At 40.2% G+C, this 21840-nt stretch overlaps 1 protein-coding gene across 21 annotated transcripts in view; it reads left to right on the top strand.

Moving 5' to 3' along the window:
• Positions 1-21840, top strand: part of adgrb2 (adhesion G protein-coupled receptor B2) — a 222921-nt gene that overhangs the window by 150904 nt on the left and 50177 nt on the right. For all 21 annotated transcript variants that reach the window (XR_008414306.1, XR_008414307.1, XM_053861371.1 and 18 more), the window contains 3 exons: positions 13217-13343; positions 21201-21304; positions 21633-21735. Coding sequence is in view for 19 of the 21 variants with exons in the window: in XM_053861371.1 (XP_053717346.1) it covers positions 13217-13343; positions 21201-21304; positions 21633-21735 (334 nt within the window). In the remaining 2 variants the exon portion in view is untranslated. The remainder of the gene's footprint in view (positions 1-13216; positions 13344-21200; positions 21305-21632; positions 21736-21840) is intronic.

The following is a 21840-nucleotide window of genomic DNA, read 5'->3' as shown; positions in this document are numbered from 1 at the left end:
TGTTACTTGTATTGCATAACATGGCTTCACTTTCACTTTTACCTACATTATACATAGATCACAAAAGGGTGAGACTAAAGAACAATTTCTGACCCTTATTCCCACTTTTCCCAATTTTCCAAAGATTGGTTGTATGTTGTTCTGAGTAAACTTCTCTATGTGTGAGCCTCTATTTCTATATGTGTTTTGTCTTACTGACATTCATTTTAGTCCTATGGTCAGTCACTTTTGTGTTGTTGTCAGTCGGCTGTTGTCTTTAGTGTTTCCTTCTCAGTGGTCGGAGATAACTTCTACATGGCTGAAAGCTATTTTTTATTTTTAATATGTATGCAGTATGCCTTTCCTTCCCCTCAAGTTTACAGTCTCTTCCATTTCATCAGGAGCTATGTAGGGCACTAATGCTTGGTATAGATCGTCCTAAACTCCACATCTAAACCAGCACAATCGATCACACTGTCATGACCATTAACCCACTTAGTGATGGCCATTACGGCCAATAATGTCATCATGTTCAGCTCATTCGGACCCAGAAGATTCAGTTCCAGGTCACGTTCTTACCTCCTTTTTTTTTTTTTTTTAAATCATCACACACTATTCTGTATGACAGACCCACATTTTTGTTCATCTAAGGCCCTGAAATGTAGACTTGTGAAACATTCATAAGCCTGACGCAGGCTGACTCCTGCATCCGTTGGCTTTGACCTTTTCAATATTTCATCAAATACATCCTTGGTGTTTGGGATTTTGTTGATTATTCTGGACCTTTGGAAAGTTAGAAACGACTTGAAGTCCTTATTCGTGTCTTGACTTTGGTGTTTTATTTTACTTTATTTTTCTCCTCATGGTCAACCCCAATGTGCGCTACAGAGGACTGACATGAATTGAATATTATGAAACAAGTTTTAATCGGGGCAGCAAATCTGATTATGAACATTGGCTTGTCCCTGATATGGCCTGCGGGCCTCGAGTTTGATTTGTCGTGTGTTGATAAATATGATTTCCAACAGCTATGTGTCAGAAGACAATTTAGTAGCTTCATAAATATTGTTTCATTTCGGCAGCAAAATGCACCGAATAATATGTTTTATACATTGATCGTCCTGCCTTGGCTGGACATGAGGTTTCATGACACAGCATTGACGGGTTCATGAGGTTTCACGAAACAGCCGCCTGATTTTCAGACGTCCAGATGGCACTGACTGCTGCATAATGTTATTTGAACAACAGTTTCAATGAAACCTCAATTACAAGAGCGGCATCTAGTGGCTTCCAAACAATAGGACACTTTTCCATCAGCCCTGCAATACTGTTTCATGATACCGCACATACCCATCACTACTGCACAGTGTACGTGGTGATGAAAGATCACTGTTCACGATTGACATGTTGGACATACAGCTCACCAAGTCCCTTAAATATGACTAGAGTGGGGGTTTTCCATTTCCATCCTACCTGTCATGGAAAACAGAATTAAATATACAGCTCTGTGCGGCTTTTCCAAAACACTTTCAGCTGCTGACACAGTAGTTACCATCCCATCAGACCTACAAGGGAACAGCAACAAGCAGCCAGATGACACAAAAATGGGTCAGCTCATCTGTCTGCTTGTGGCCATGTTAATTCATGCAGACGTGTTCTCTCTCCTGACCAGTGTTCACGACGGAAATACAAGTCGGGGATAACACACTTATCGCAGTCAAGGTGCTGCTTTCCTGTGAGGCGGAGGCAAAACAAAACAGAGAAGTCAATTAACTAGCGGCAAGATTACAGCTACAATCGAATTAAATTTGCAGACATTATGAGGGCAGAGAGCACAACGGAATATAAAGTGGCCGGAGTCGATTATGTCTGTCAGCGAGACGTTTTCAAACACAGAGGAGAGTGGGACTCATCCAAATGTGTTTGCCAAGGATAAGCTAATATATTTGCAGAAACTCAAGGATTCATCATGGCGCCAGTGTGTCTGCGCACAAGATATATAAGTTGTTTGATAATTATTTTTACTGTCGGTTCATTTAATAGGCCGCAAGGGGCCACACTTTCTGGCTCATCTTGTTTTCTGGTGGATGCCCCATCCATCCGCGCCCTCAGTGCAAAACCATACTGCTGAAGCTTTTCTTTCAGCAGTCATGATGCAAAATATCACTGTTTTACTTTGGAAAAGCAAAACTAAAACTAGCCTGAAATGGTCAACAATTAAGTCAAGACAGCATTAGCATTAGCAATTTGTTTTTATTCTGTGCATACGAAATAACAATAATAATAATAAATGTAATTATAATAATAAAGATGTAAACAAACATGGCTGAATGCACTGAAGAGGGCAAAGTTTTGATCAATATCAGCAAGTATTTGAAGGATTTTTAAACTTTTTTTTTTTTTAGGAAGAAGTCAGAAATAAAGAGTGAGTTGATGCCCACCAATGACTTCAGCTATTTCAGCTAACTTCATCGTTCTGGATCGATGATGGATGGAATGTGTAACAGTGAAGGGTTAGAGAGACCAAAATTCTGCTCAAGTACTCGCATGTATGAAGATCGCACCCTTTAACATCAACAAAGGGATGGTTTTTTACACTGTCATCTTTACTTTGTTTTCATTTGAAAACTGTTGGTTGACTAGTAGGTTTGAGGCCTTGAGATTCCTGCAGGTGACTCCTCTTAGTTGTTTGTGAAGCTCACTACTGAGTACAGAAGATAGTGTTGGTTGCTGTTTCTCCCTTGATCTCTGAACTTGCTTCTCCTGTTTTTTTCTTTTTTTGTATCAAATCTAGATCTTTTTGCAACACACTTTTACACTCACTCTGAGCCGTCGCGCAGCATTTTGGTATTTCTTAGCTCAACAGTTCAGGACACTGGAACCTCACCACATGGTGTCTCAGGATCTGGTGTGGCACAACATGGCACTAAATTTGAATGCACTTGAAACAACTTTGTGGGCAACTGAAGGTAATTTCCAACTGAATATGTATGCTTAGTTCCTGCATCTCGCCACAGAGTTGTGCCTCTAAGCTGTAATTGACCAAAGCAGAGTGTCTTCACACATTTACAGATGTCAGCAAACAGACTGGCTGGCCAGTTCACATGTAGCCACGAGCGCCTCAGAAGGTCAAGTGTTCCATCTGGATTCAGAACGTCCCGATTGTATCCCAATCGTTCAGTGAACACTTGAATGTACCCAGGGTCCCTAAAAGTCAAGCGCCCCAATGTTGCATTAATACCCAGTATGTGAAAGCGTTGACATGCTAAATGTGAATGTATTTTACAACATCCCTTGTGTGAAGGTGCAACATCATGACTGTCCTTCCACAGAGTCATTTATATTCATCGCTCAGCAACTGAACTGTGACATCGTAGAAAGGAGTTGACTGAGAAAACGGAAGCGCAGGTGGCTGATTTTTGACATTTATTGAACTGGTGACAGCCAAAATACTAGCCTCTAATCATGAGTATGAAAAAGTACTGACATAACAATGGTGGATTTTTCTGTCCTTCATTTGCGATATATTTAACAGTCTCACCGACCAACGCCTAATACAACACTGCCTCCATTTTCCTCTTTTGTGCAAGAGGTACATTATCAATACGTCTTCCACAGTTGCCATAAACTTTTGACTCTGAGCTGCTCCCCCTGGTGGACATGTTGGTGAACACCAATGCCAACTCAAAGAATGCACGTCATCAGTGACGGTAAAATTGTTTCAAACAAACAGGTACAATGTTTTATCTAATGGGAGCATATATGGGCCTTAAGCATTCCTGCCATGTCTCTCTGGATTTTTTTTTCCACTTACAAACATTGAAAACCGCCATAGTTATTTCCGCTTACATGATGCACATCATGTTTACCTCTTGAGCCTCACTCACATGTGATCATGCGAGATTTCTGGCATAGAGAATGACCTTCTCTATCTGAGGTGGAATGGTTCAGAATGATAGAGCTGCATCATGGACATCATCATCATGTTTGTCTGCATGAAACAACATGTGAAACAATACATTTTACTCTAATATATGCAAGTTGCAGGACCAGTGGGGGAAAAAAAGACCAGAAAACAGATGAACACATGCATGTTTTCTATGTGATCCACCTCAGGGGCATTCTGCTGTCTTCATTCGGTTATTACCACCTGTAAGATTGACACTGTGCCGCTGTGCTAAGTTGCGTGCATCAATGTCAGATTTGTTCTGCCGTTGAGTAGAAACAGGGAGTTTATATAAACAGGAAGCTGGTACAAAGCAGCTGTTTGTTTGTCACCTCTCTTAACCTGCTGTCTCTGTTACTAAGCCTCAAGGCTTTAAGATTGAACAGTTGGCAGACTCAACGTGTGGAATGCAAAGGTACGGCTGAAGCAAGGAGGGGGAGTTGTTCGAGACGAACAACGCAGTGTATAAACAAACATTGCCACCCTGACACTATAGTTGACGTGTAGAACTGCCTGACTTTTTCTTTTTCTCTTGTCATAGAAAATCAAAACTGATGACTTTCACTCCAGTTTGGGCTCCTCTACAGTATGTGACTGCTTTTTAGCGAGAGACAAACTTTTTTTTCCCTTTTATTTATGCTTGCTTCCTCTATTTTTTGTTTAACTTGCAGATCATTTTGGTAGTTATGTGAATGTTTATTTATTTATTTTGCCCGAACAGCCCCATATGTTGGCACCATCTGCTACCCAAATCATTGTGCTTACCGCTGCTCCTGGTCCTTCCCATATGCCCAGCATACTATAAGTCTGCTGTTGTTTATTAGAGCTTTTAAGGTACTTAGATGGATGTTGTTTAACATTGATGGGAAGTATGTGCAGTGCTGGGCGCGCATCATGGCCGCTGTTGAAAGCTTAGTGCGTAGATGCATTCTTGCGACTCTGGCTCCGGAAATGTGGTGCTGCGGTGCGACTGGCAAGCAGGTCCTTAAAGAGGTGGGGGGGCGGATAGAGTTGATGCCCTGGGATTTAGTTGGCCTTGACCCACGCAGGACGCAGACCTTGGAAGGAAGAGGTTGAGTGGCTGGGCGTCCATCCATGGAGTCTGAATGACAAGTTCCCCTCCCCTGTTGGCTGAGACACCTGTGAGAGGGATGGCATCCCTTGGATCTTGACGGTTCAATCTCTGATCTCCTGAGCTGGATCTTCTTTTATTCATTATTGTGTTTATTCATCCACTACCATATTGGACATAGCTATATGCTCAATAGCTATAAGATGTTACAGGAGTGGGCAGAGTGTTGCCGAGGGGCCACAACTGACCCTTTGCCTGCATCCAGGCGGCCCTCATCAGGTCAGAGCAAAAACACAAAACTAATCACAAAGCAATGTAACTCATTGTTATTTTTTTTTCTTCATGTTTCATTATATTTGAGTTCTAAATGTAACTTATTAACTTATTATTTATTCATTTTTTTCTCATTTCATGTCTGTTATTAACTATATAGATACAGAAAATGCGATTCCCTTACTTTGAAATTGCCTCATATATATATATATTTTATTTTGTTAATATAATTTAACCATAGTATTCACCACTCAAAAATGCAACCTTAAATTTTTTATGATTTATATTCACTATATTTAAAGTGTATGTACCATGATATAATATATAGTCAACATTTTTGTTTACTGGATATTTAAAACCTTTGTCTTTTACCAATGCATCCCTGAACAACAGTGCACAATGTGGCCTGTTACAAAATGTAAATGGACACCACTGTTTCAACAAAAACACATGATGAAGAACACAAAAAAAATCCTCATGTTGTGTTACTTGTCATAATTATTAACATGTTTTGTCTCTGCTTTTTTGTGTTTAAATTAACGTCACAGTCTATAGTATCATGTCCCTATTCATTCACATCATAAAAGTGAATGCACTGACATTTCCATTTATTTCACCTGCATTATAAATCTTCCACTGGCATTTTCTGTCCACTCAGCGCCACTTTCCTTTGCCACCATTAATTCACCATTACAGCGAGTGCCTCAAGATGCATAAATCTTGAACCCTCACTCACCGCAAACTCACCACATTGTTTTGACTCCTGTTCCAACTCTTGAAAAAACATTCCCAAAGTGCATTAAAAATACCAGCAAACACACAGACAAGGCATTTAAATTAAGCCGATGTATAACTTGCATGCAGCGCTACTCAAGAATGTATTTATGCATCATTCATGCATCCCATTTTCCCAGCCCTGGAGCACAGAAGCAATAAACTACAATGTACATGACAAAGCTGATAAAGCTTAACATCATGCAAAGGGATACACGAGCAATCTCCGCTTGCTTTTAAATATAAATGAGATATATGGCTTGATGAGAGGAAGGTGGACTAAGGTTAAGAGTTATTTAATCCTACTTTTAATCTCTCATCAGCTTTCACATGACCAGAATTTTTTTTTTTTTTTTTTTTTTTTTTTTTTTTTTTATAAAGAGTTTAGAGAGTTAACATCTCTTAATATCGATCCATTGTGACACCATTTATTCATTTATTTAATTGTCTAATCTAATCCCACTATTTTAATTTCATTTATGAATTTAATGCATTTTATTTTTTGTATAAATTGTTATGGCAGGCTTGAATTTTGAGGAGTGCACTGTAAATGATCTTAACAATATCTCCAAATATACTGCCTCCCCCTTTCCTATCCATCTATAATTCCCCTGCACACATTGTTGCTATTTTCTCCATAATCAGACTTAGTTCAGACTCACAGACTGACACGCGCAACAGAGTAGCCACCAGGAGGAGGAGGAGGGATGGGTGGGGCAGCGCCAACGGGGTTTGCTCCACTTTTCCATCTGACAGAACAGAAGGGATCAAGACTGTGTCAAACAGCGAGTCTCTGCTGTAAGAGGGAGTCGGTCAGTAGGGCTTATGTGAGCTCCGCTTCCACTGGGCATTTGAGAAGTGGTCAGGCTCGTGTTTTTTTTTTTTTCCCTGGCTGTCCCGGCAAGTCCTCGGAGACCAGGTTTCTTTGTTTCGTGGACAGATTACTTCAGACTGCTATTGATACTTTACTTGTGAGAGAGTATGAACAAGTCCTTGGATGACTTATTTAAACCCACGGCACTTCTCGAGCTGATTGTAGAACAGCTGTACATGGAAGACAAGCTCCTATGAAGTGTGTTTTCTGCACTTACGTTCTTGTCTATTGTAGAGGAGCACAAGGAACTCAAGCTGTGATTGTTGATTCATTTTGAAATATCATTCTGTTTGGCGTGTAGCTGACTTGTAGCTCAAGCCGTTCATGGAATACATCACTTCTTCACTTGTGGACTGTTGAAGCAACAGGGTGAGTAACATCTACCCATCGAGGTCAACATCCACTGGGAGAACTTGGTCCCCCAGAAAGCTTTTTTTTTTGGTCTGTTATTTGAGTTTAAATATTTTAAAATGTTAGTTTCCGAAAAAAAAAGCGCCCAGTAAACACATATACACTATGTCCTGTTTTGCTTACTTTTATTGCCTATAAGAAGTTTATCTAGTTTGACTGCCCTTTGGTGATGCAAATTTCTCTCCAACTATCTCACGCAGTAAGTGACTGGGTTGATCCAGGCAGTGTCATGCTTGTCAGAATCTGATCCTGCCGTATCTCCTACATGCCATTTCACATTGTCCATAAATGTTTAACACACTCCTAATGGCGCAGGAGAAGACGGAGACACATTAAAAACAAGACGGGCTTGTCATTTGGTATGAATCTCTGTCAGGTCCATTGCCAACTGCACGGCAGGAAGAAAGATAATCCGCGTTAAGAAGCTTACAAATTAGCTCATGGCCATGCTGCAGAGATCATTTGGAGCAGAGGTCAGTGACTAGCATACTAAGAATGTTGCCACCTTGTTTTTGGGGTGTAGTTATCAGTGTTGAATCAGAACAGATCATTTTGACCAAAGTAACTGAGTACGTAAGAGACATGGAGTTATTCAATTTCTATCTTTATTGTTTATGATCATGCTGCATATTTGATTCAATTCTGACATCAGCAGAGCAACCATGCAGTTTTATGAACAGCCACAAGGAGTTTTGTTCACTTATTTATCATTGACTTTATTATTACTATTGTTATTATCGTATAACCATTATTTTGACCAAAGCTCATTGGCTCACTTGGATAAATGTCAGTCTTTTCAATGTGACAGACGCAGATTGGTGACCGAAAGCTCAGCCAGTTCTGACTGATTGAAAGGTTTCAGACTCCCCAGGAATTGCATTATTGGATTTCTGCAGCGGACAGTGGGTCATCACGATCTGAAGCCATCAGACAATCTTCTTCATTCTTTCTTCGACATGTCAGTTGGCTCTGAAGACAAAGGTTGGCTTCAGCTCATCATACTCTCACGTCACTTGCACTTGGTTGAGGCTGTCACCGGTGCGCTATGACTGATTTGGCATTGTCTTTGATATAGACACGGCCATGTAGCATTAGGGGAAGGTCACATGCTTGAGCTTGAGGTTTCCGAGTTGTAGAACTACAACAGCTGCGTATTAAAGGGCAAGCACAGCGGATTTCCGTTCCTATCTTAAGAAACACTGAGTGATGGGAGCGTTATCGTAGACTCGAGTTGAAGGGATGATTTGCAGATCCAAAGAACGGCCCAGATACTTCACTTATTGCCCGGCGGATGTTTTAAGTGTAAGGTTTACCCGATGATCTGCCATAGATCTCTATCAGGTGAGCTTTTACACTGCAGTAGCAGATACGCTGCAGCATTGTTTGACATATCCACCCGCATCCACACTCGTGCATCCAACTCACTAAACTCTGTGTGGATCCTCAACAGACTGGTCGTGTTAGTTTCATGACGGATGAATGTTCTGGCGGTTGCAATAATTATTCTCCTCGCACAACTTGAGGCGCTTATTTGGAAAGACAGCTCTCGAGCCAAGCAGGTTTCAGACTGAGAAACAATCCGGAGCTGAATGATTTCACCATCTAGTCCTTCGCAGCGGCAAACTTCAGCCAACATTTCTGCCTTAACCAGCATGTTAACCAGTCAGACTCCAGGTTTTATGGTGACTCATGCAGAGAGGGAAATTACCCCAAAAAAACAAGCTGATCATAGCAAACACCTGAGGAGGATCTAATGGCATCAAAGTATTTTTTTTTTCACTTTTGAAATGCTTCCATTGTAGATGTTGACTACAGTTCCGCCATTGGATGAAGCGCCACGATCAGCCATATTGACTTTCCACAAACTTTAGACCACAGAAAATTGACCTACTTTTTGACTGAGAGGTTGCCGGTTCGATTCCAGCGACAAATGTGTTTGTGTCATTGAGTGCTCCTGGCGGTTCAGATGTCGCATTGCGTCGCAGCCTACTGCCACCAGTGTGTGACTGCGTAATGTGCATTGGTTGCTGGATAAGCAGCGTGGAAAGCGTGAGATAAGTAAGAGCCATTTATCATTCTTTACCATTTACTCTGGAAATATCTGGAAACCAGAGAATAGTGGGATGTGAATAGGGATGACGTGTCGAGGAAGATCTTCTGAGGATGCTTCCCCAGTGATATACATACTGGGCCTGTCCAAATAGGAGGAGGCCCTGGGACCGACCCGGGTCACACTGAAACTAAATCTCACAGTTAGCATCAGTATTCGCCCTGAAGGAGTGTGAAGAGGTGTCTGGGAAGTCTTGTGACTCTTTGCTCAGTGACCTAAAAAAGCTCTGGATATTGGATTTTTCATTTTTATATATTTATTGAAGAGCCTTCTCAATTGCTCTTCACATAATTAAAAAGAAATGAAGCACCTTTCGGCGCTGTATGGAACATTCCCACAGTCACTCTGTACCAGTACTGTAAATGATGCTTCGACAGAAGATGTATGTGGACAGTCTGAGGTGATGTCATCCATCTACATTTGAATTGTTATAACCAGTGAGGAATGTGACATGTTGAAAGCAGGCGGCACATTTGTCTCTATTTCCACTTCATATGAAGTGAATAAAGAAGCCAGTGTGTGTGGGGGGGGCAAGGCCAGTAATCTTATGGTATCCGGTCTGTGTGCTTTACTGTACACACAACTTGCTCCCCTGAGGAAAGAATAGCAGCCTTGTACATCAAAATCAGCACTGAGAATTTGTTTTCTTGTTATGAATTATTGGGAGCGCTCAAATGAAATATTTAATGCATAAATTATACTGCAGTAGGGGAAAAAAAATGGTATGCTATTTGATCTTTTGCAGGAAGATTGCATCAAGGTAATCTCATGCATGTTCTTGTGGCCATGAAAAAAAAAAAATCGATACAGCAACAGCTGGAAGAGAGAAAATGAAGCTCAGTTGCTACATTTTTTCACGTATATATCGTCACATAGAAAGGAAAAAACATCAGGACAAATGCTTTTGTGTCAATATGTTGCGCTGGTATTAAAAGGCCGAGTGATGACACATGACATAGAAACAGATTCACAGATTTATCGTATATAAACTGCAGTCTGGAGTGACTTGCTGGAAGTGCATTATCATCCCGGAGCTTTGTGGAAAGCAATAACGCCAGAATTGATTTAGGCCATAGTTGTGTCACCCGAAGGCCCAGCAGTGACCACAGATCTGTTGAGCAAACACATTGTAGGGAAAAAGAACTGAACACAACATCAACACAAAGGAAGGAAAGAAGAAATTATGGCTTGAATGACACATCAAATGCAGCATATGTCAGCCTGCTAGGAAACAAATGCCTTCTCTGGAGGGCCCTGTCTGTCAAATTCACTTCCATCACACCTACACCAAGACAAAAACAAACAAAAAAAAGCAAACAAACATTGTTGCAGCGGGAAAAAAAAAATACAATGACGCTTCAGGAGTTGGCCTAATTTACTAAAATTTCTATCAGAAATATTAAATATATAATAATAAAATAATATAAAAATATTAAACTAAGGTTCCAGTATAATTTGGAAATAATAACTCTGACAAAACCTCCATCTAGGTGGTGGATTGTTCTGAATATATAGTATATAATACCTTGTCATCATGTTTTTTTTTTTGTGATACAAAAGGTTATTATCATGACTTTGATTTTGTTTATTTTTATTGCAAATTATTTTGGGTTTTTTTATGAGTTTTTATCCCCTTAACCTTCATTTTATTTATTTTTTTATTACTGCCAGTGGATACTTTTGAAAGCAACACCCAAAACTAGTCCGTGCAGTTTTGATAATTCCCTTTGTATGTTCTTTTGTGGCATCAGTGAACAGGTTTGTTCGGGCTTCAACACATAATTCAGACCCATGATCGAAGAACAACATGTCTAATATCAGACACTTGACCCCAGTATATTTCTAATCTTCACGTGGTACTGATCTTGCTGTAGTATATCCAGATAATTGTTGGATGTTTCTTTTTGTTTTAAATTTTGCATCACTTGAGAATCAGAACTTCATTCTCTAAATCTGCCTTTGTATCCAAATCCATTTGAAGGAAAGCAAAACGGTGCTGAACTGGTGATGCCGTTCAAACAGAAACACGAGTTTGATTTGATTCACTTTCCTGAACCATGAATTGGCCGTGGTCGCTACCCTGAATGAAATGTTGCTCAACGCACTGTTGTGACTCCCTTAATCGTATGAGTAAATAAAAGGTCAGCGATTGTATTGTCAAGAGCTTATTGGTGTTGCAGCTGCATCACTCAATTGCTAGAAAGCAGAAGCCCCTTTAATCGTAGCTAAAATCCAATTGATCTAATGGTGCCATGATCCCACCAGGGCACGGTAGCATTTTTACAGCTGCGGCGGTCGCGGATTAGCAATTAAAGGGATCAGAATTTGTTCCAACTCGGGTTGTGAAACAATAGTGCGGATGCAAACAATGAAACTTGTCTCTTTGAAGTGAAAGAAAATAATATTTTTTCAAAGCTAAAGGTCTATTGCAGCTTGTGCATCTGCTTCGCTCTTTTTTTTTTTTTGTTTCTCTGCCCAACAAAACCTACATTTCTGGTGACATTTTTCTCCGTTATTCACTCCTTCAACCCCACCTTTTAAACAACTTGCCACCTTTGGGGTTTAGGATAAATAAATGACTCTTGCTTTGCTGGGTGGCTAAAACTAATGTGACTCCGCATTTCTCAGGTGCCTCGTGGATGAGTGAAATATTGACCAATCTTTTTGTTGTGTATATTTTATAATAGGTCAATGTGGTCAACTTGCAGTTGAAACATCTCATGGTCCATGTTAGAGGAAGAAGAAGAAGAAGAAGAAGAAGAAGAATTAGTCATTTCTTGTTTTGTTTTTCTTCCTGGTTGCTCAAGCAATTTCTTCTGTGAAGTTTGTGTTTCACATTCACATCCAGTAATTTGAATCTCTATTCTGGTTAGGGAATAACACATAAATACATATTGAAACTTGCTAAAACAATGTATTATTATTATAATTATAACCACGGTTGTTGTTGTTCACAACAATTGCATTCAGACTCAACATCCCCTTTCTGTCAGTCCTAAGTTCTTACAAGATCTTACCTGTCATGTTGTCGAAGCTTTTACTTGTTTTTGTGAAACCCCACTTTTTGATGTGACACAAGGAAAGTAATTCCCATCATCAGGGATTGTTTTAACTGACATATTGAGTGTGGAGCTTCCGGAGTGTCTGTCATCATCCATCGCCGAGTACGTCGTACCTGTCTGTCTTTCATGCTGATGCCATTGATGCACTCTTATCACATTTGGCTTATATCATTAGCCTCAAAACAACCTGCCTTCTTTAAGGCCTGTCGAGTCATTTGAGAATCGTCGAGTCAGTTTGGCTGACATCTTGTCAGGTTTGTACTTCAAAACAACTCAAAGAAAAACAAAAACTCAAATTTTGTTTAATTTGAATCAAATAGGAAAGAGATTGAAGACGAAACAATGCAATAAAACTGAGGAATAATAATACTTTTCAGCATTTTCGGCATCTGATGAATGCCTTCTCCATGTATTTATATTGCAGTTTGATTTTAAAAAATCTGTCATTATAGCAGTCTGAACAGCAGCAGCCTTCATCATCTCCGTACATAATTATTCCAAGGTGTATTTGCACATTTTAAGTCACCTTATGAATCACCTTATGAAAATTGACACAACTGTGATGCAGTTTGTATCATTGTTTTAAACCGGTGCAATTGCAGTCAACTGTTGTCTTGACCTCAAGAAGACGGTTTGAAAAACTGTCTGTTTACACAGCACGCCGGGTAACTGTAACCGTCTCTTTCTCCCACCTCTCTTCTCTCCGCACCTTCAGGGAAGCAGGTGCAGAAAATTGGAGTACAGAGGGCTGCCAAACACTCACAACCACCTCTGTCCATACCAAATGCCGATGCAGCAGGATATCCACCTACGCCGTGTTAGCGCAGCAAGCTAAAGACCCGGTGAGTCACTGACTTGTATTCATACGCATTCTTTGGGAAAAAATGTCAGGTCAGATCATCACATTTGTGGCCTTACAGCTGAATAAAATACCCAACAACGCTATTGATTTTCAAACAAGCTCGAGGCCTTTTTCCACGTCTACATCTCCAGCAACATTTTCAACTTTTTAACTAACCAACTCCTTACATTTTTTTTTTTTCGAAGATGAATTGATAACAAGAAATAAGCAGGTGAAGAAAAAACAGCGCTGGATAATGACAAATAAGTTAAATCTGCGTGATTAATAGCACCTCAAATCAGAATCAGAATTGCTTCATGGATCCAGACTTACTACGGAATTACTATTCTTTACAAAAACTCCTACTCGAGGTAGAAAGTCGGATAAAGAAATAAAACGAATAAAATATGTCACTCGATAAAACATATGCTAAGCACTAAAATCACAAAAGAATATAAGAACCATCTGAACAGTTTTACAGTGTATACACAGTAAAAAGAATCCCAGACTGTTGTAGTATTTTGCTATAAATATGTTTATTACATGAAAGGTTGTCTGCATAAATGAAGTACAAGGATAGTTGTGAGGGGTTTTTTACATGCAGGAAGTGAGACTTTGACGCAGCAGAGACGGGGATAGGCAAACTTGTGGTTGAGTTTCATATGGGCATCCACGAGTTTCAAAATGGTCAGTTAAAATTATATTGACAGTGTTTTCACAGCAGGGGTCTCAAACTCACAGAGGCAACAGACTCGCCCTACCAAGGTGTTGTTGACACTACCTGTTGCATTGCATGCCGATGTCTTGGTGTTCCATTTGAATCAGCTGAAAGAGTGTTTGGGATGAGAGGGTGCGGAGGGTGTCCATCGTACGCTCTATAGCTACATCCCTTGTCACGTTTCCATGGTTTCACTCTAACCACTTGCTAGCTATGGTGTCGCGATACACCGCCTGAGGTGAAACAGGTGATTCCATTGAAAGCCTAATGCAATGCAGATAGCCGACTTCTAAATCACTGTGGGACACAAAAGTCCATTTCACAATATATTTGGGAGAGACAATGAGTTGACAAGAGGGGCACTGTGCTCCTGATTGGTTGGGCAACTGGTCAGAACTACAAACCTGCACTCAGTAGGCTTTTTGTGGACCATTTTGAGACCATTATTTTTGAGGTCGTAGGACGTAAAAATGTCTTCCCCTACCTTTATTTTTTGTATGTCAGAAGGCATGGTTGAGTCGTTCAATAAAGTTGAAAAACAACAACAACAAAAAAAAAGAAAAGATGATGCAGTGATCATATAAAGCCTGTGTCCAACCGACTGTGGTTTAAACCTTAGAGCGTACAGGAAGTTCTGCCTAGTGAAGTGAAAAATAAATGGAGCTGGAAATCTCAAGCAAGCCTTCGTGGGCTTCAGAGAGTTTATTGATTAACTGAATATTGACTATTTAACTGGAGAGAAAAAGGTTGCAGGTGGCAAGAAGATGAGTGTCAAACAGTCCTGTATTTATTTTCAACAGAATAGACCGAAGAAAGGTCCTCACTGGTCTGGTGGGGAAGCTCTTGAAATGTACCATTTTTCTTACCTGCGCTAAAAAACTTCCCATTTGTTCATGCTGGTTTCATTATTGCTGGCATTTTCTCAGGTGTTTGTTTTCTTGTTTGCTTCATAACATATGCATATGCAAAGTAATTTGATTCGTGTATGATTCACTGAGTTCTCGAACTTAAAAACTTTACTTTATAAAGGTTAATAAACACATGGCCACAATGCAACTTTCCTTAGGAGAGGTCGTTTGATTGCCAAGGGATGTGCTCATTTGGAGTGCAGAGCTACTCCCACGCAGGTTGGGAATCTAAAAACATGAATATATTTTAATATATATTCCATTAATGTGGATTATGAACACTTAAAAGCTGGCCAAAAAAGTGTAAAAAAAAAAAAAAAAAAAAAAAAAAAAAGTAAATAGCAGCTTTAGGTTACATGTAAGTTTTTTCATGAATAGTGTGACAAGCAAAAATAAAAAAATAAATCACTAAATAATAGTAAGAGAAAAATCGGGAAGATCTCTGACCTGTGTGAGATCGAATGACGCAATAAAATAGAAAACATTTGCCATCGCCTTTGAGGAGGCAGTTCACAATCAAGCACATACTGAAATTATATGTTGGTAATAGAACGCTCTTTGTAGTATTTTTATACAAAGCTTGGCAACATGAATTGGTCTCTGCAGCGAGTCGCATCAAAGAATGTTTTTCAAAAACTGCCAAAATGATCAAATAAACAGTTTCAGTCACTGTTTTCTAATGATTCAGGCGACTGAAGTTATCAAAGAAAAAGCAGTTGTTCAACCCCTTAAAACTGCTCCGCCAGTCACTGCTCATTTGGGACTTAACCCCTTGACACCATACGCTTACGTGGTTGCACATAAAACAGAGCTGAAAAAATAAACACGTCACTGTTATGATATATTTTCTTGTGTACGGATATGTCAAATTTCTAGCCACAGATTGCAAGTTTTGTACAGTGTGGAGTTCAGCTGACTGTGTCTGCTTTACTTGTGTTGTGAGCAATAAACTAATGGTGAAAATTATTATAAACAATCCTATTTAAACCAGAGATCGTGTGTTTAGTAGTCAGCATCATGAGAAGTTAGGACAGACACAAGCCAAAAAAGCCCGCACCAAGAGACGTACCACCAGACACAGCAGTAGGTTAAGCACCTTGGAGAGCGCTTCTGCAACAAAGCCTCAAACTGAAGCATTTAAATAAGTGCGAAAATGTCCATCACATGTTGTGCATCTTAATGCGTCAACTGTTGAAAACTCCAAATCATAAACAGGTCTATCTGAGCATTTATTTCATTTATTTCTTTTTCAACAGTACAAAAATGGAAGCCACCCAGCGATGAGGTTTCATGAAACAGTGGCCACTAAATGGCACTGTCTGGAATGTTCAGACTTGAACGGCTAATTCAATGAAACCTCACATCATTGTAAACCATGCGCGCCATCTAGTGGCCTCTGAAAATGAGGACACTGTTTCATCAACCCTCCAATACTGTTTCACGATACCTCATGTACCCATCACTAGTCTTGTATATCTTAAATACCTCATTGCATTTATTTTTCTATCAACATGTCATACATTGACTACTTTCCACCACTTTAAAAATCACGACAACCAATTTAACATGTTTTTAAACCATTATTGAAGACAGTGTATCATGGTTGTGAACGCACATGGATGCATTTATAATGGAATGAAAGTGGCTTCATGTATGTGTCTTGCCTTTGTGTATCCATGCTCGAACACATCGCTCACTGTAGTGGAAAAGTCAGAAAGAAGGGTTGGTGAATGAAAACAGAGTGCTACATTTCAATGTATTTCATGTGGCTTGATTCTATACTTGAGTGGCAAGTTACATCCCCACACTCACACAGTGTCAGCTGTGTTTAACTCCATCCCCATCCCCCACAACCTGACTCCTGGAGACGCATTAGAAGATGGATGGCTTATACCCTGGGATCAATTGCAGTGAGCTCCTATGCCGATCCCAGTTCATGTTAAATGGAGAGGACTGTCAGATGGCTTCCAACCTATTCCAGATTAAATATGTGGATCCTTGTGTGACTTCAGTGCAGGGAGAATGTAAAAGTCACAATGATGTGGGCACCAGCTGTGGCTCTGTCCATGATGAGGGAACAGTATTTTTCTATTAGATACATAGAAACAAGAACTGCAGTCTGATTCATTGCAACTGTGTTGAGGAAACTCTCTTATGTTTAATCTTCTCTTGGGCATGCGATGAAATGCCCTTCATTTGGGTTCAATATCTGTGAAAGAGCTGTGCTCTTCTTTAAACCACTCTTGGAGCGCCGATGTACTTGAGAGGAAATGAAATTCCGCCAAGTGAACGTACAGTTCTACGACTTAAACTAAAGCCTGGCACCGTTTTTTTTTATCGAATGCGCTGTAACTAATGAGAAAGACGGTCTGCCTCTGGTTATGCTTTATTTCCCAACCTTGTTTTCCTCGACTCCAGCAAGTGAATAAGCTTAACACTGCCAACTTTATTATTATTTTTTTTTAATATATAAAGCAACTGTACTGAATGAAACAGATTAGATGTTAAATATATATGTCTGCCCAGCGCATCACAGTCTTTCTCCACGATCCTCTAGGTCATGCATCCCATGGTGGTGCACTATATTCCCACCACTAGTCATGAGTGCTGACAGTCCTGCCAGCAAACCCAGCATTGACTTTTCCCTCGGTGCTGCAACCAGGTCGAGCATGTTGAATGAAAGTGCACCATCCGGGCAAAAGCACATTGACTTCTGTGACATTTCCATTGAAGAGGGTGTCCGTCATTAGTGGTTTATAATTCAGCACAGCTGCCCCATTAGCCTTATGGTGACAACCAGAAGCAATGGGTCAGTGTATGTGTGTCAATGGATCTCGGGCGGGAGCGGTTCCGGCCAGTGACGAGTGAACTGGGAATGCTCCAGGAAGCTTTTAATGAAGCGAATTATTCCGCTGCTGCTTGGCATGTGTCGCGGAGGGGACGCTGTTTTGATGATGTGCTACTGACAACTGAAGATCAGTCGTAAATGCCCTGTGCAAGTCTCCGGAATAAGCCGGCGCCTTTGTTTTGCGCCGCTGTCAAACTCACACCGCGTCCAGCCGTCGGGCCAAGTATCAGCCGCCCAGCTCTGACAGCTTATCCTGGGCCACAGCACCAGGGAAAAGGGGGAGTTGAGGATTAACCTCCATGTTTAATAGAAAAAGGCGGGAGGGACGGATATGTGGTCAGAAAGAGATGGAGGGATTTAAAGCAGTTCTGCCATTATGGACCGTTTACAGTGCAGCAGGGGACAGCCTGTTAATCCTGTTTACTTTCTATAGCCACTGGAAATTCCAAGTGTGTAAACTTCTCCGGCGTGTGCGTCCGTACAGGCGATCCGGGAAAACAGCAGAAGTTGCAGATATAGGCGGGGAATCTTGATTTGACTGAGGTCATTATGCCGAACAATAAACAAAAGCCACTTCTTTATGGAGTAACTGGTGTAGGCATAAAGCCCACAGCTATTTCAAGCACAACATTTCCATGGTTCTCAAGGGGATGGCGGGATTAAAAGTTGGAGGAAGTATTGGCTTTGAAAAAGTCGATTTGTCATTTCTTACCTCGGGTGAATCGTTCTGAGTTTTTATCTCCGCCGCATTATTGTCGGCAGTAAAGGTTCCTCTGCTTTCATGTTCATATCTACAGTATAAATTCGCTTTCTGAAGCGTTGCTCAAGTCTTGGCATGGTTTACTGTAAGGCTCAAACACATAACACAGCAGGTTTGTGCAAGTTGTGTAAAGAACAGTTTAATGAAGGTGAGACATTAACTTCAGAAAAAAAAATGGAATATTCAGTTTTAAAAATAAAATATTCTCAACAGCGAACACACGCAATGCTGATGCAATTGTGTGTGTGTAGCTGTTGTACTATAAATCCAACACAAACAGATCAAATAAACAGCAAATACTCATTTACTCTCCAACGAAAATAGAAATGAACAATACATTAATATATAAAGGGATGTTAAATTGAATTAACTTAAGAAAAAAAAATTTCCCCATGATCTGGATGGTTTCTTCCAACCTGGCACGCGCCAGATCACCTGTCACTCACTGCAGCCGCTACAGCTACAACAATGGAGTCATGGTTGAAGCATAGTGGCGGTGCTGTTGAGGAGACAGAGGTGAGTAAGAAGACAAAAACATGCCGACGTTTTGATGTCATGTTCTCACTACATTGTATTCATGGAGCCTTATTACAGTTGCTGTGCAAAAATTTCAGTTGATAATTCACTTTATTTCTTTGCAGAAAGAAGTTTAATTATTAAAATAAATGTAGATTTAGTTGTAAAATAGTCATTATGCAGAATGTTTGCTAGGGAATCCAGTGTTCGGCCATGTTTTGCTCTGTGATAAATAATAAAAATAGACTTTGTTTCCAAAACAGAATTGAATTATCCCTGCCTGACAAGGAATTGTAGTCGGTAATACTGTGATACCTTTGTTGAACCTCGTGATTGGGTAATCATTTACTTGGAACGCCAAACAAGGATGGATAAGGAAGCACTGCGCACTCCAACTTCTTGGAAAAGCAAGGGAGGAGGGAGCGGTGGGGGTTGGTAAAGGACATGCACTAATGGCTAAAGTGAATAGCTGAGAACTGTTGCTGGTATGATAAGGAAGCGCAGTGAAGAGCGGGAGCCGTAGTGAGAAAGAGAGAAGAGGAGGGGTAGATGGCATGATAGGTAGGAGTGTGGAGGGAGGAGGAATGTCAGTGAGACGAGATAAGTAGGTTAAACCTCCTGAGCTGAAAATAGCTATCTTCTCCATCACATGCTAGCCAAGCTGCCCAGGGGATCCTGGCCGTATTCTGCAGCGCCAGACTCACGCTTTGTAATCTGCTCTCTCTGTGCATGTGTTTATTTACTTCTTTCATTATACTCTAAAATCCAAATCCCATTCAAACTCTGCATCATATATTTAGTGTCTCTCTTAAGGCATTCATGCCAGTGGTGGATATAGTGCTTATTAATATGAACAGTGTCCTTTAAATATGGGTTGACACCAAAGTTACATCTAAGCAACCTGTGTATCCTTGAATATATAGCAAAATAAGAATTTTTTTATCAATTGCTCGGGTCAAAATGGCTGTTTTTTTTGGGGGGGGGGAAGAGAAACAAAAAGAAAATGTTATGGTTCTGAAACAATAACACAGTCAATAAGATCAATCACAGATTAGCTTGCTTGAGAAAAAAAAAAAAAAAAAAATGTGTCCATTTTTAGGCCCCCAAAAAAATTGTGGCTGCAAAGTGCTTTTACAATTTTGGAAGTGAGCCAACACACACATGTAAATTCTGAATGAAAAGAAAAAAAAAAGTTTTTTCATTTTTATTCGGATTTTGCGGGTGTGCACACTTTTCTCGTTACGGTGCTCCTCACAAGGGCGGAGTTTGATGAACGTGTGAGATTGGGGTTGTTCTGCTATTCATTGAAAAAGCGAATCAAAACAGTGGCTGATAATGTCTTCATCACCGTCGGGTTGTGTGGCATCAGAACGAAAGTTGAGACGGACAGATCTCGCGGTCAGCCACGCTTGTTTACAGCTGCCCTGTATAGTGTTCAGGTGACCCCTCTATTGAGTTCTGCTTTTTACTTCTATTATACTTTTAAAACATCTGACATTTATGGATCGATTCAGAATAGTTCATGTCCGAATCACGACCCTTGACAGCAATATTTGTGGGCAAATATTGGCTCTTTGGAGATGGAGACTAAGATAGCAACTAAATAATATATTAAATAATAGATGTACTTAATCTGTATATTTTTTTCCAAGTTTCTTCCTTTACGTTTGTCTCCATGTGTTGACCATACTTAGCTTTCTCCTTCGCCTCATTACTACCATAAAGTTTTCCCATAAATTCAGGCCATATGTTGGCTTCCGTACGACTTGTAATATAAAATGTATGCCTGTGTAATGTGTGCGTGTAAATCTTCAATCACTTCTTCAGCTTCGTAGTTTCTACAATTGACACAGAAGTGTAGTCAAAGTAAGTTGCAGATGTTCCGAAAGTCTAGTCACGATTAAAGCACAGCAGGGGAAGAGGTATAGAGGAAACTCTGCTTTTTTTCACAGCTTGATCTTTTCCCAACTGAGCCACATTTAGATGTACAGATTTCATGCTGAAATAGAATAGTCTCTGTGTCAGTAACACTGCTCATACTGAGCACTTTTTTGGGGAAAACATATTCCATATCTGTTTTTCATGTTTGCTTTCTCTTCCTTCATCAGGACATGGGTCCCACAAGTATGCCTTCGGTGCCACTTATGGTGGGCTGTGGTGTCTCCTGCTCAGCCTTGTTTATCATGCTTCTCATATATATTGCCTTCTGGAGGTACGTATTTGTCCACCTTTTTGAGAGCTATCATTTTGCGGATTAACTTAATCTTCATGAGGATTAGGCTAAGGTTTGTGCTCAGTAAAAGATAAACACACCACAGGGACTTGACACTTTGTTAAATTTATTTATGTACTTTTTATCCAAAAAATAGAAGTTATAACCATTTTTTTATGATGCAATGTGAAGAAGAACAGGATGTTATGATTTGTTAAGTTATTTTCTTCAGCGTATGTAAGTTGTTTTTTTTCGGCTAATTCATATTCAAAACTATTTGATTTGAATTTCTCTTACAATCCGTTGTCTGTTCTTTTCCTTCCCCCAGGTACATCCGCTCAGAAAGATCGATTATTTTGGTTAATTTTTGCCTCTCCATTCTGGCCTCTAATTTACTGATCTTGGTGGGACAATCTCAAACGCTGAACAAGGTGAGTTTTCTTCTCTCACTGAAAGTTCTTTGGCCGCGTGAACACCTGCAGTTTGATACGGTATTGCTGCGGCCATCCTTAGCACTGTGTCAGAAGTAATAAACT

Source organism: Synchiropus splendidus, chromosome 4 (genome assembly GCF_027744825.2).
Source record: "Synchiropus splendidus isolate RoL2022-P1 chromosome 4, RoL_Sspl_1.0, whole genome shotgun sequence".
Lineage (NCBI taxonomy): Eukaryota > Metazoa > Chordata > Actinopteri > Syngnathiformes > Callionymidae > Synchiropus > Synchiropus splendidus.
Note: the sequence above shows the minus strand (reverse complement) of the source record. Positions and strands in the feature narration are given on the sequence as shown.